General features: G+C 39.7%; 1 protein-coding gene across 3 annotated transcripts in view; it reads left to right on the top strand.

Moving 5' to 3' along the window:
* Window positions 1-9,247, top strand: part of iqgap2 (IQ motif containing GTPase activating protein 2) — a 355,835-nt gene extending 346,588 nt beyond the window's left edge. For all 3 annotated transcript variants that reach the window (XM_060835869.1, XM_060835872.1, XM_060835870.1), the window contains 2 exons: window positions 4,695-4,803; window positions 6,814-9,247. In XM_060835869.1, coding sequence (XP_060691852.1) covers window positions 4,695-4,803; window positions 6,814-6,927 — 223 coding nt within the window. In that variant the 3' untranslated portion in view covers window positions 6,928-9,247. The remainder of the gene's footprint in view (window positions 1-4,694; window positions 4,804-6,813) is intronic.
* The last annotated feature ends 4,170 nt before the right edge of the window (window positions 9,248-13,417 follow it).

Genomic DNA, 13,417 nt, shown 5'->3' with positions numbered 1-13,417 from the left:
AAGGGCTGGAAAGGAATAACCATGGTAACAATGAAAGAAACCTGGAAAAATGCGAACCTTTGAAGAGACCATTTGGTGACTACAGCAACCACTGAAGAGTTTTTACCACAACTTTCAAAGGCAAAGGTCTTGCCCCTTATTGTGAGGTAGAGACATTAACAAGTGAAGGTGGATGGAAGTAGCAGTTTTATAACTACATTCTGGACACTGTTTGGGAGAAACAAGTTGGTTGCACATGCCACTTGGCATTTCCACTGCCACAGAAGAGTATTAATGCAGACACCAAGAGTTAGCCAGTGATATCCCCACCACAGAAGCTATTGTGAGTGATCTGATCATCTGTGGATGTGGAGATACAATGGAAGAGTCCATCACTGACTGCGATCAGAATCTAGTCCTAATCCTGGGGAAAACTGACCAAGTGAATCAGAAATTAGACAAGAAAAAAAATGCAACTGAGGATGTCTGAAGTCGCTTACTGATCTCAGTCTTTGCCTGGACTACTACATAATGAGAGTTCCAGCAGAGATGGAGCCACCATCTGATGACTAGTCTAAGCAGTCCAACAATTCAGTGGATTTGATGTTGTTTCGCAAAGTTCTTGTCAAATCTGTCATCAGAATGAAAGCCTCAACACAATCTCACTGGTAAAGATGTGTGGTGGTACTGAGGAATAGATGTGATTTTCACTAGAATCAAACCTGTACTGTTAGCAGCAACAGTGCAGACATATTATGTCAATAATGAAGTCAACTTGCAGTGTGTTGCCTATGAGTCATAGTTTGGACTTGTATGCAGTAATAACAACCAGTTGTATTTACGCAGAACATCATGGAAACAAAATGATGCTATGCTCGGACCATATTGTCTCTGCCTGTGAGGACTTTAATCAAAAGCTGTTCAGGAGAGAGAGAAAGATATTGGAATTGGACCATAATCCCTTCAAAGTATGTTGCTAAAACCAGTTCAAAGTATCTGCAAAGCATGTTGCTTCATTTACAGAGACATAATTTGGATATGAAATACAAACCAGGGAAACTGTGGTACATTGCCAACATGCTGTCAAGAAAGTTGAGGATGGGTGTGTGAAACCCTTTCGGATTCATTCGAAAGTAACCGTTCGACATGTTTTAGAAGCTTTCAAGCCATTGGAAACACTGATTCTGAAAGATACTGGTCTTTCTCAAGTCAAACAAACAAAACAAAGCCTACAAGATGCAACTGTCTGAGTGCTACATGAAGCAGTAATAAAAGGATGGCCTCAAAGCAGGTCAAATGACATCCTGTACCAAAGATGTTGAGAAAAGCAAGGCTGAAACATATCCTTGCAAATTATCAAGGAATTGTGTCTTTGTTTCTGTTTGGCCAATGGAGTATTTCTTTTGCCATCCTCAACCATGAGATTTCTGATCACATTACCATGAGCACTATTTATAACATTACTTATAAATATTCGCTTATGACACATGATATCCCAGACAGACAGTGGATGAAGTTTGAAGTAGACCTCTTTACTCTCTCAAGAACTCATTTTCCTGTCACTATCAGTCTAACCACTGTGCATCGGAATTAGCTAAGCTCCAGTGAGAATGTCTGAAAGCACACTTTAGTCACCACTGCATTCCAGAAATTATGATGTGTGCCAATGGCCCTCAATTGAAAAATAAAGAGGTCATAAAAGATTGGGAAATTCAAAAACATACCTCATCTCCGAACTCTGCCAGCTAACTGGAAGGACTGGGACAGCAGTGAAAATTAACAAGAACCTCATAAAGTAATAGAGCAAACCCGTATACAAGTAGAGGAGAAACACCTACTGAGAGCATGAAAAGTAGTCATGGAGGTCTACAGCCCCTTTGGCCCCAATCTGCCGACTATTTTCACAATTAAACTAATCATATTTGCCTGCATTTGGTCCACAGCTATCCCATCCATGCATCTTAAATGACAAAATTGTACTCACTTCGACCACTACCTCTTGTATCCTATTCCAGACACTCACCATCTTCTATGTGGAAAAAAAGTCCCTCTGGACACTCTTCCCCTCACCTTAAAACTATGCCCTGTATTGTCAGACCTCTCTACCACGGAGAAAAGCTGTTGTCTATCTACTTTACCTATACCTGTCATGATTTTATAGACCTCTGTAAGGTCACCCCTCAGTCTCCTATACTCCAGGAGGAAAACGTCCCAGCATGACATTAGTTGGGCCACTTTTGGAACACTGCATTCAATCCTGGTCTCCCTGCTACAGGAAGAATTCTGTGAAACCCGAGCGGGTTCAGGAAAGATTTAGAAGGATGTTGCCAGGGTTGGAGGGTAAGAGCTATAGAGAGAGATTAAAGAGGCTGGAGCCATTTTCCCTGGAATGTCAGAGGCTGATGAGTGACCTTACAGGGTTTTATATTTTTAAAAAATGAGCATGGATAGGGTGAATAGGCAAGTTCTTTTCTCTAAGGTGGCGGAGTCCAAGACAGGGTGTAAGTTTAAGGTGAGAGGAGAAAGATTTAATAGGGACCTAAGGGGTGACATTTTCATGCAGAGGGTGGTGGTGTGTATAGAAATACCTGCCAGAGGAAGTGGTACAGTTATAACATTTAAAAGGCATCTGGATGGGTATATAAATAGGATGGGTTTATAGGGGTATGGGCCTAGTGCTGGTAAATGGGACTAGATTCATTTAGGATATCTGGTTGGCATGGACAAGTTGGACTAAAGGGTCTGTTTTCATGCTGTACATCTCTATGACTGTCGTGGCTCCTTATAATTTGAACCTTCCAGTCCTGGTAGCATCCTAGTAAATCTTTTCTGCACTCGTCTTCTCATGCAATAATATCCCTTCTATAGTAGGGCAACTAGAACTGTATGCAATACTCCAAAAGTGGCCTCATGATCATTTTGTACAGCTGCAACAAAACATCCCAAAACATACTCAGGGCTCTGACTGATGAAAGCAGGCATGTTGAAAAGCCACCTTCACCATCCTGTCTACCTGTGACTCCACTTCCAAGGAGCTATGAACCTGCATCCCTAGATCTCTTTGTTTAGTAATGCTCCCCAGGGCCCTGCCATTGACTCGAAGTCCTCCTTGGTTTCACCCACCAAGATGCAAAATTTTGCCTTTATCTAAATCAAACTCCATCTCCCATTGGCCTCTGCTCATTGGCCCAACTGATTAAAATCTCATTGTGTTTCCAGATAACCACCTTCACTGACCACTATACTACCAGTCTTGGTGTGATCTGCAAAGTAACTAGCCATATTTCTCATTTTATTCTCCAAATCAATTATATAAATGACAACTAACGGTGGGCCCAGCGCCAATGCCAGTGGCACACCACTGGTCACAGGCCTCCAGTCTGAAAAACAACCCTCTGCCACCACCCTCTGTCTTCTACCATCGAGCCAATTTTGTATCCAATGACTAACTCTCCCTGGATCGCGTACTGAACAACCTAACATGCAGTTCCTTGTCAAAGGCCTTGCTAAAGTTCATGTAGGCAACATCCAATCAACACTGTAAGCAAACTAATCTTCCAATAGCGCACAAACTACTGGAAGCCAGGATTAGTAAGAGGCATAAGTGAGAAAAATGTGAAACAACAGCCAAATTTCATGTTGTAAAACCTGCCAAGTCAACTGAGCATTGGACAGCCAGTCAGAATGCAAATGTTTGACACTCAATAAAAGTCATCCCATGTGGCAACTTTAGGCCTGTTTTAGGGAAGTTTAAACCTCAATCATCTGTGGCAAATGTAGTGATCTGACTGTCTGCACACAGTCGAGAAGGACCCTCAAAGGTCATTGCCCCCTGCAATGGGAATAGATCAGCAAGGATAATTACCATAGCAACAGCACTCAGTACAGGAATGACATTCCCCAGAGGAGGCACAACACCCATGAATCAGCAAGTCATCAATGACGGTGTGTAGCCTACCGTTAGGATACACGCATAATTTAAAGACCAAGTATGCAATGCATGAATGGCTTTTTGATGCAGTGGTAATGTCTATACCTCTGGGTCAGAAGCCCAAGTTCAAGTCCCATCTGTTCCAGAGGCGTGACATAAGAAATCGAAACAGGATAATTAAAACTGTCTGTGCAGAGATGATGAAAATTATAACTAACTAGAGTTAAGACCATGTTTAGGTAATGAATGATGCTCTTTGGGATCATGCATGTTGAGTAACATGTAACTTTAGAACTTATAAATGATGGTGTGTGCAATTGTTTTTAAAAGGAATGGATGTTTCTTATGAAAAGCACTTTTACCCATTTTGTACTGACTGGTTTGCTATAATCATGTGACCTCTATCTTCTGTTGATGTTTTTTGAGAGCAGTTTGTGAGAGCCATTAAGAACACATCACTTGAAACTATTTACTAAATCTTCTGTTACCTCTCAAAGGCTTTCGTATCAGTTCTACAGTGTGGTGTCTGTAGCTGAGGATTAATTAGTCATTTTCAAAGATATACGGTTGAGTTTGTATGGGTTTCAATGGAACCAAAAGTTGTTTTTTTTTAATTTTTGGCTGCAGCCAAATCTTCGTTTTATAGAATAGAGTCATAAAATTTCTCTTTACCATGCAAATTCTAGTAATTTTATTAAATTCCGAGGATCTCCTCTTCACATTAATTATTCTTTATAGCTATTGAATTTACTTGACACCTCGATTCTGTTCACTCTTTTGTTAGGTTCAAGAATGTCCTCTTTGACATCACACCAAGTGAAGAAGTGGGAGACTTTGAAGTCAAAGCCAAGTTCATGGGAGTAGAAATGGAAAAGGTTCAACTTCATTTTCAGGTGGAGAATGGAGCCTTTAATTTAATACAGTTTTGTGTACAGTTTGTCAGCTTCTGGAAGGTTTGGTGATATCATAAATATGTTAATTTTTGGGCTTTTGGTTTCAGATGGGGTAGTAATAGATTTTTTTTTCAGCTCTGAAAGTCTAACTTCGGTAAACTACTCTCTCATGCATCAATGTGTGGTACTTTTGAAATATTGTAAACCATTGGAAGAGTGACTTCCAACATGCAAGTGACAACAGTGCCATTAGGTTATCACGAAGGGCCCTCGTGCTCAACTTCTCCCCACACCTGAGGTGTGGTGACCCTCAAAGTAACCTACCACCTCTGATAAGAGAGCAGCTTGTGGTGTGGTAGGGTTATGGTGACTTTACCATTTCCTTGATAAGCACCACCCTGTGCCACATATTTCATTGGTTCATACTGGATCAGATACGTAACCTATGTTTGTGTTTCCATCCAAAGGTGGAAGCCACAAACTGAGCTGCTGTAAAACATTCTGAAAAGGTACCATTGTATCTTTAAAGAAACACACTTCAATCCCCTAAGTATGGATTCAAACTTTTATTCTTACTGGCATTAGACAAAAATTTATTTGTTGCAAATTAGCATTTTAAAACCTGACCGATTCCATTTTGTTTTATGATAATTCTCTTGTTGAATTCCTCTTTCTTTTCCTAGAAAGCACTCAGTTGCAGCTACTTTTTAATCTAATCTTAAAGCATACCTTTTAAGATTCAAAAATGAGGTCATCCTAAAGATAGTAAATGTGCAGATTCAGTATTTGACTGTGATACCAGGTAGTTAAAGCTCAAGGGCCTCTGTCATTGTCATACGACTACCCCTAAATTCGAAATCTTACCTAGTTAGATCTGCCGAATAATTTTTGAAAAACCAAAGGTATGGGTCGTCTTTTTCAATACAGTGAGTGCCACTGTGCCACTCGCATGGAGTTTCCATGGGAAGTACAACTCTTCCACTCAGCTTTCCCAAATAATGGACATCAGGGAGGGGAAACAAAAAGAACTGTACTGGGAAGCTATTCTGGAACCTCACTTGCTGCTTAAATGCTATTTCCTTACAAAAGTTTTATTGACTTCTCAAATGGCTACTGTACTTAACTGTTAACTAAGCTTAATATAAAGGAGATAATGATATGCACAACTATACCATGTTAAATTTTTTAAATCAGTTTGGCAAAGATTCAGGGAACTTTTGGTACATGCTATACTGTTGAGGAAATTTAAATTTGTGTAGATTATTATAGCGCCACGTCTTTTCTTCCTCTCAAGTTTTTTAGTTTAATTTAGCTGTAAAAGAATGTGAATTCCTTCTCCCATATGAATCGTAAAAGAAGAAATTTCAGTTTATAAACCAGAGTATTCCAGATTAATGGCATGTAATTTTTTTTAAGCAAGCAAACTAGGGAGGTAATGGCCTAATGGTATTATTGCTAGACTATTTTAATCCAGTGACACAGGTAATGTTCTGGGGACCAAGGTTTGAATACTATGATGGTGGAATTTGAATTCACTTTTTTTAAAAAAAAATCTGGAATTATGAATTTAATGATGGCCACAAAACCACTGTCCGGGAAAAAAAAACATGTTTTCTCTAATGCCCATTAGGGAGGGAAATCTGCTGTCCTTACTCAGTCTGGTCTACATGTGACCCTGGCAATGTGGTTGACTCTTAACTGCCCTCTGGGCAATTAGAGATGGGTCATAAATGCTTGACCAAGCTAGTGACTCCATCATCCTGTGAATGAAAAAGGACTGCTGTTGCCAGTCTCTCCTGTAACACTTCAACCGTAAATAATATGGTCCTCTGGTTGTCACATGATATTGATGGCACATTACTCAGATTATAACCGTCACAAGCTGCACTTGTTTTGCTCTGCTGGTTTGTTCCGTTATCACCACAGACAACCTGGCAGTATCTGGATAAGGTTTGCTTATTTTGGATTTACAAGATAAAGGGACTAAATAAACACATATTATATTGACAGGACCTGCTGGAGCTGCAGTATGAAGGTGTGGCAGTCATGAAGATGTTTGGCAAGGCGAAAGTCAACGTCAACCTGCTAGTTTTCCTCCTGAATAAAAAGTTCTATGGAAAATGAACAATTCACACTGGCAATTCTGACTGTCAAATACACATTAAGTTCTTTCCTTTTCAGTAATTAAACAAATATTATGTTCAGTCAACAGCAGAGTCGCAAAGATATTTAAAATATCTATTGTATTGTTTTTTTTAAGGAACACATATCACCGTATTGGACCAAATTGATTTCTGCTGTTGTACTTTCTGCATTAGAACCAAGCTGCCTTGGTGTTATCAACAGTTCTCAGCTTTGATTTCTAATTTTAAGAGTTGATACAGGAAAAATATTGTATAAGAAAATGGGTGCAAACTGATGATTTGCTGTTGAGTTACATGTTTTATTTAACACTGCACTTAATTCTAGTTTCAAAAGGTAATAATATAGTAACCCCTGTTTAAAATACTCTTAACCAGTTAAGAACCATGGAATCCAGATACATTGTACGTTTCCCAGCCAAAGGTTTAATATCTTCCTTAGAGATTTCAACATATTTGAAACCAGTTTTCTCAGTTTACGATCATAATTGTGTTATAGATCTTCTGGCCGTCAGACTACAAATGGCTTTTTCTAACAACCAAGGAGGAAGCAGTATATTAAGTGGGCTGCTAAAATTATGAACACAGAACCAGCAGAAAAATGCTATTTAAATCATATGATGGTTTTGGTTAAGTGCAAAACAGTTTGCCTTTTACATCTGCCTGTCGCTTTGCCTGTAGATAAGAGACTCTGCAAATTGCCGCCTTGCCTGTAATGGTCTGAAGAACATTTCAAGTTTGGTTTTGTTTTGACAAGGTTCATATTTCAGAAACCGAAATTGCTGGAAAAATTCAGCAGGTCTGGCACCATCTTTGGAGAGAAAGCAAAATTAATGGTTTGTGTCTGCAATATTAACTGATTTCTCTCCACAAATGTTGTCAGACCTGTTGAGTTTTTCCAGCAATTTCTGTTTTTGTTTCTGATTTCAAGCATCCACGGTTCTTTGTATTTTTCCCCCAAGGAAATGCCTTAATTCAAATTTAGACTCCGTGATACAAGGTGTAACTCTGTATCCAGAATCTTCCACTCTGAAATTTTTCATGCCTGATTATTCAAGTGTACTTTTACTGAGTGACAATACCAAGTCTCTCAATTCAGATAACCGTATGTGCATATCTACAACGCATCTGAAATCTATTGCTCGTAATATCGTTACATTTCTGATATATCACACTCAATAAAAGCTTTATAACGGAGAAATTCAACTTCAGGAAAAAAAAACGTATCTGTCAGAATAACTCAGGTCTAAGTTGAAATCTAAATATGCTGCTTACACAGGAAGAAAGCAATACTTACAATTGAGCTGTGCATTACAAACTTCTACAGAATGCTGTCCACTGAACTGAATAAACCGTCTGACTGCCACAAAACTCATTTGTGTAGATAACAATAAACTTGCTTAACTAGCAATTAATTCCATGGATCTTTCAGAGCAATAATTCCTTATGACTTTGAGTGTATTCTAATGAGGTGTTACTTGATGCTCCCATTTGTTACATGCATGTTAGTTTGAAATTTTGTTTGTGATTACCCAATTATAAAAGTATAAAATACAGGCACGGATTAAATTCTATAACCTTTTGGTGATTATCTTCTAACCTGACTGTTCAACTTTTCTGTTATCAGAGCAGACATAGCTTTACCAGCTGGTGTAATTGAGCAGATTACAGAAAAACTAGAAATGTAGAATTTAAACTGCGTTTGCTATTATCTTTATTCATTAATTTTTTTAGTTGTGATTTAGAAACCATCTTCCTGAACGCTATAATTTTGAATATTGATCTTTAAAATAAAAGTGATAGAACAATGGCTTCACTTTCTGCATAACTGGAGCAAAGCAGCATTGATCTGACCTCCAAGCACAAGTGTTTTCATGTTGCTTACTTAGTTTAAGAATAATTAAAATTAATCATTTATTTAAATAGTTGGCTTTAAATGCAGTGTACAATTCCAGTTATGAAACATTCCATTAAAATGTTCAATGTAAAAAGATGATATTTTATGATTTATACATTACAAGATAATATGCACTACTGCCTAATGGCCAAAAATATATTTCCAGCCAATGTGTACTACCTGTAGAATGGTATTAAAGTAATGATTTGGCTCTAGTGATTGATTTATGTATGTCAGTTCAAACCGACACTTTGTGCCTTTTGTATGTAAACTGCTCTGTACCCATAGTGTTGGCTATTTATAGCTATTCTTTTAAACCAAAATATTGGAATCTTATTTGACGACGTTGATTTTTCAATGTTGTCTGCCTTGTCAAACGGTGTAAAATAAATCTTCCTAAAGAGTTTGAATTTTGTCGGCTTTTTCTTCCAATGCAAAACACCAGTGGATCTCTTTGTGATGACTTATCAGTTTTGTGACTTTGTTAATTAGCACGAAGTTTCTTGCGTAAGTATGTTTTGATTTTAAAATTACTTTGCTGTTCTGTCACTGAAGGAGGTATTTGTCATCAGTTATCATTTACAGTAGGAGCCATATAATACATAACACATTTTTGATTTATTTGCGACCTAACTTTATATTCAATGTCAAATTAAAGCAGGTAATTTCAACTCCACTGCAAGTAGTTCACACCCTAACAGATCAATTACTGACAGATGATGGCGGCAACTGGTTTGTGCTTCCACATGCATAACCAGTGTGTGGAAGTGAGCTTCCTTTCTGTGGTGTCTGAAGCTATCACTTCCTTGTCTGGGGGTGGGGGGGAGGGGAGGGAGGGAGGTGGTTGTGTAATTTTTTAAAAACTTCATAGTAATTAAAAAGAAACACACTTCCTCACTCCCTTTCACCACAAGTCTCTTTTCAGTCTGCATATTGCAGTGTATTGTTACTTTGATTAGCTTTTTTCGAAATTATCGGAAGCATGCTACTTGAAAATCTTGTCAAATTGTAGTTAAACATTACCATCTTTGGTCCCCTACTTTTTGGCTAGGACCTACACTGATCCTGATGAAGGGTTTATGCCCGAAACACCGTTTCTCCAGCTCCTCCGATGCTGCCTGACCTGTTGTGCTTTTCCAGCACCACACTCTCAGCTCTGATCTCCAGCATCTGCAGTCCTCCCTTTCTCCTGTACTGATCATCTACACCTTCCTTGATGCACCCATATAGAAATTGAATTCATCCCATGTGTACCCCATTGATGACGCCATTTCATTAAGTCGGTTGGATGAATAGCCTGTGATTCAAAGTAATGCCAATTCTCTATAGGTTTGGTTCCTGTTCAGGCTGAGATAGACTTGGGACATGCCTTTAGGCAGGGCACTCTGTGAAATGGAAGCTTTTGCAGGCCTCCATGTGAACCAAACTGAATTGATGGTCAGGGAGGAGAAAGTGAGGGCTGCAGAGGAATCTGATTCCTGATGAAGGGCCCAAAGCGTCTATTCTCCTGCTTGGATGCTGCCTGACCTGCTGTGCTTTTCCAGTACCACATTCTCGAATGAATTGATGGTCAGTCTTTTTAAGAGTTGTGTGCAACTTATGCCAATAAATGATTGAGGAAAAAGGCCAAGGCAGATTGGCAAGTATTCTCGAGATGAGCAATTCCCATCATGTTCCAAATAATAGCATATGCACAATGTTGCATAAAACAATTTTCACATTTATTAAATCTGTTTGTATTACACTGCACACTGCTATGACTTTTCAGATAGAAGAGAAACCTCTATGTACTGGAAACTGTGATCCTGATTTGTGTTTCTGGTTTGGGAGCACAAAGGTGGTACATTTTGCAACCCCATGAATCCTACCGAGGAATAAATGGCTTCATCAATTCTGGAATGAAAGTTGAACTTGTGAAGTTCCTTGAGAGACAGGCCAAGCAACCTAGGAACAAAAGTAAAGGCTACAGATATGGGCTGGTGCAATCCTCACCATTGGCCCTGTGTAGGATATTCAATTAACAAAATCAAAATTATTACCTTACATACACTCTACCCCATGTCACTCAATGCCCCTGTATCCATGAATGACCTCTAAAACCTCAGTGCCAATCTATGCCCATGTACCCATGCTCCTAGTCCCTATGCCAACCCATTTTCCACCCAATATCTATGGCTTTTTGTAGCCTCTATGTTAATCTATAATGTGCCAACCCATGCCCTCTAACTTTTCCTTTCCCCTTTAGCCAACTTAGTGGAGGCAGAAAAATGAATTAAATGGCCAGCTGCCTCGGAAATAAAACCAGCCTGAATCCACTCCCACCATTGTAAAAATAGAAAGTTCTGTTCTGGGTGCAGGACCTCTGATTTATAGCCACTTCCACCATGTTCTCTACCATCGTGAAAACATTACCTCACTGTGTATTTCCAACATTTACCGTTGTGGGCAATCAGCATCAGCAAAGGGAAACCAGGAGCATGAGATTTTAGATGTATACCATTTATCAAACATAAATCCCTGTCTCCCAGTATGTAGTTAGTGACTCGGGGCTTGGATATTGATAGTCATTAAAAACTATAAAGGTATTCTTCCCCAGTTGAGACCTAAGTGGTCAAACAATGGCTACTCTCATCTTGGCCTCCATTTTGTGGTTAGCAGAAGTAGGTCAGGGGTGGGGTTGGGAGGAGGTCAGCAGGTCATTCAGCAAGGGTGCAGTGAGAGTTGGGACCAGGGGTGACCTTCTCCTCTGGTGCATTTTACCAGATACTGCCATGAAAGAGCTCCCTGTTTGCCCAGCCTGGCCATCATTAACCAATCTCCTCTCCTATCACCCTGTCACAGAGTCATAGAGATGTATAGCATGGAAACAGACCTTTTGGTCCAACTTGTCCATGCTGACCACATATCCCAACCTAATCTAGCCCCACCTGCCAGCACCAGGCCCATATCCCTCCAAACCCTTCCTATTCTATTACCCATCCAGATGCCTTTTAAATGTTGCAATTGTACCAGCCTCCACCACTTCCTCTGGCATCTAATTCCATACACGTACCACCCTCTGCCTGAAAAAAGTTGTCTCTTAGGTCTCTTTTATATCTTTCCCCCCTCACGCTAAACCTACGCGCTCTAGTTCTAGACTCCTCGACTTCAGGGAAGACTTTGTCTATTTATCCTATCTATGCCCCTCATGATTTTATAAACCTCTATAAGGTCACCCCTTAGACTCTGATACTCCAGGGAAAATGACCATACCCTATTCAACCTCTCCCCATAGCTCAAATCCTCCAGCCCTGGCAACATACTTGTAAATCTTTTCTGAACCCTCTCAAATTTCACATCTTTCCAATAGGAAGGAGACCAGAATTGCACACAATATTCCAACAGTGTCCAAACCAATGTCACGTAGAGCTGCAACATGACCTCCCGACTCCTGTACTCAATACTCTGACCAATAAAGGAAAGCATACCAAATGCCTTCATCATTATCCTATCTACCTGCGACTCTACTTCCAAGGAGCTATGAACCTGCACTCCAAGGTCTCTTTGTTCAGTAACACTCCCTTGGACCTTACCATTACATGAGATCTCAAACATTCCTGGTTGTTCTGAGTGAGGAATAGAAGTCTTTTCCCCAGCTAACTAACGCTTATTACGGTGATCAATGAGCAGAAAATGTACCTGCACTCTTCAAATGCCAAGGCTGGAAACCACTATATTCTGTCCCTACTGGCTTGTCTTCCTTTGCACTATGGGGTTCCAACCCCTAGTAATGATTACCCAGATCTGCATCTTCCTTTTCAGGCATTATCTCCCTACACCACTTATTCAGCTTTGATTAATATATACAAACCGAGACATCCTAACAGAGCAATTTGTTTCAGTTTCTGCCTCTTGCAGAGAATGGTACCTCATTCTAATTTAGAGATGCCTTTGTATCAGAGATCAGTCCCTAGTCTGCTGCAATTTTAGTCACTTGATGATGGGTGGCCATGGCTTGAACAGTCTGGAATGCCCTCCCTCACTCTTAAATTTTCTCTTCTCTTGATGTTCTTTTAACTGAACATGGTCACCTTCTATGAACGTACATGTGAACTTTTCAATCTATCGCATCTGCACTACTATTTAATAAAATCATGGCTAATCTAATTGTGCCTCAACTTTACATTTTGCCCACCCATTCTCCCCTTTGACTGCCCTGTCAATCTAGCTCCATTGTGTAAAAAAAATACTCAATCATCCAGCCTTCACTGTTCTCTGGGGAAGACTGTTCCATAACCTACAGGAAATTTTCCTTGTCTCTGTTTTAAATGAAGTGATCCCTTCAGTAATAGATTATAGAATTCTGTCTATGGCAGACATCAAGATAATGTGCCTATAGTTTTCTGCTTTCTATCTCTCTCTTTCCTTGAATTGACAAGTTTCATTTTCTATTTTCCACTCCGTTGGGGCCTTTCCACAGAATCCCTACAGTGTAGATAAAGGCCCATACTGGTCCTCCAAAGAGCATCCCATCCAGGTCCATCTCCCCTACCTTATAACCCTGCATTTCCCATGGCTAACCCATACACCCCTGAAT

This window comes from Hemiscyllium ocellatum, chromosome 2 (genome assembly GCF_020745735.1).
Source record: "Hemiscyllium ocellatum isolate sHemOce1 chromosome 2, sHemOce1.pat.X.cur, whole genome shotgun sequence".
Taxonomy (NCBI): domain Eukaryota; kingdom Metazoa; phylum Chordata; class Chondrichthyes; order Orectolobiformes; family Hemiscylliidae; genus Hemiscyllium; species Hemiscyllium ocellatum.
Note: the sequence above shows the minus strand (reverse complement) of the source record. Positions and strands in the feature narration are given on the sequence as shown.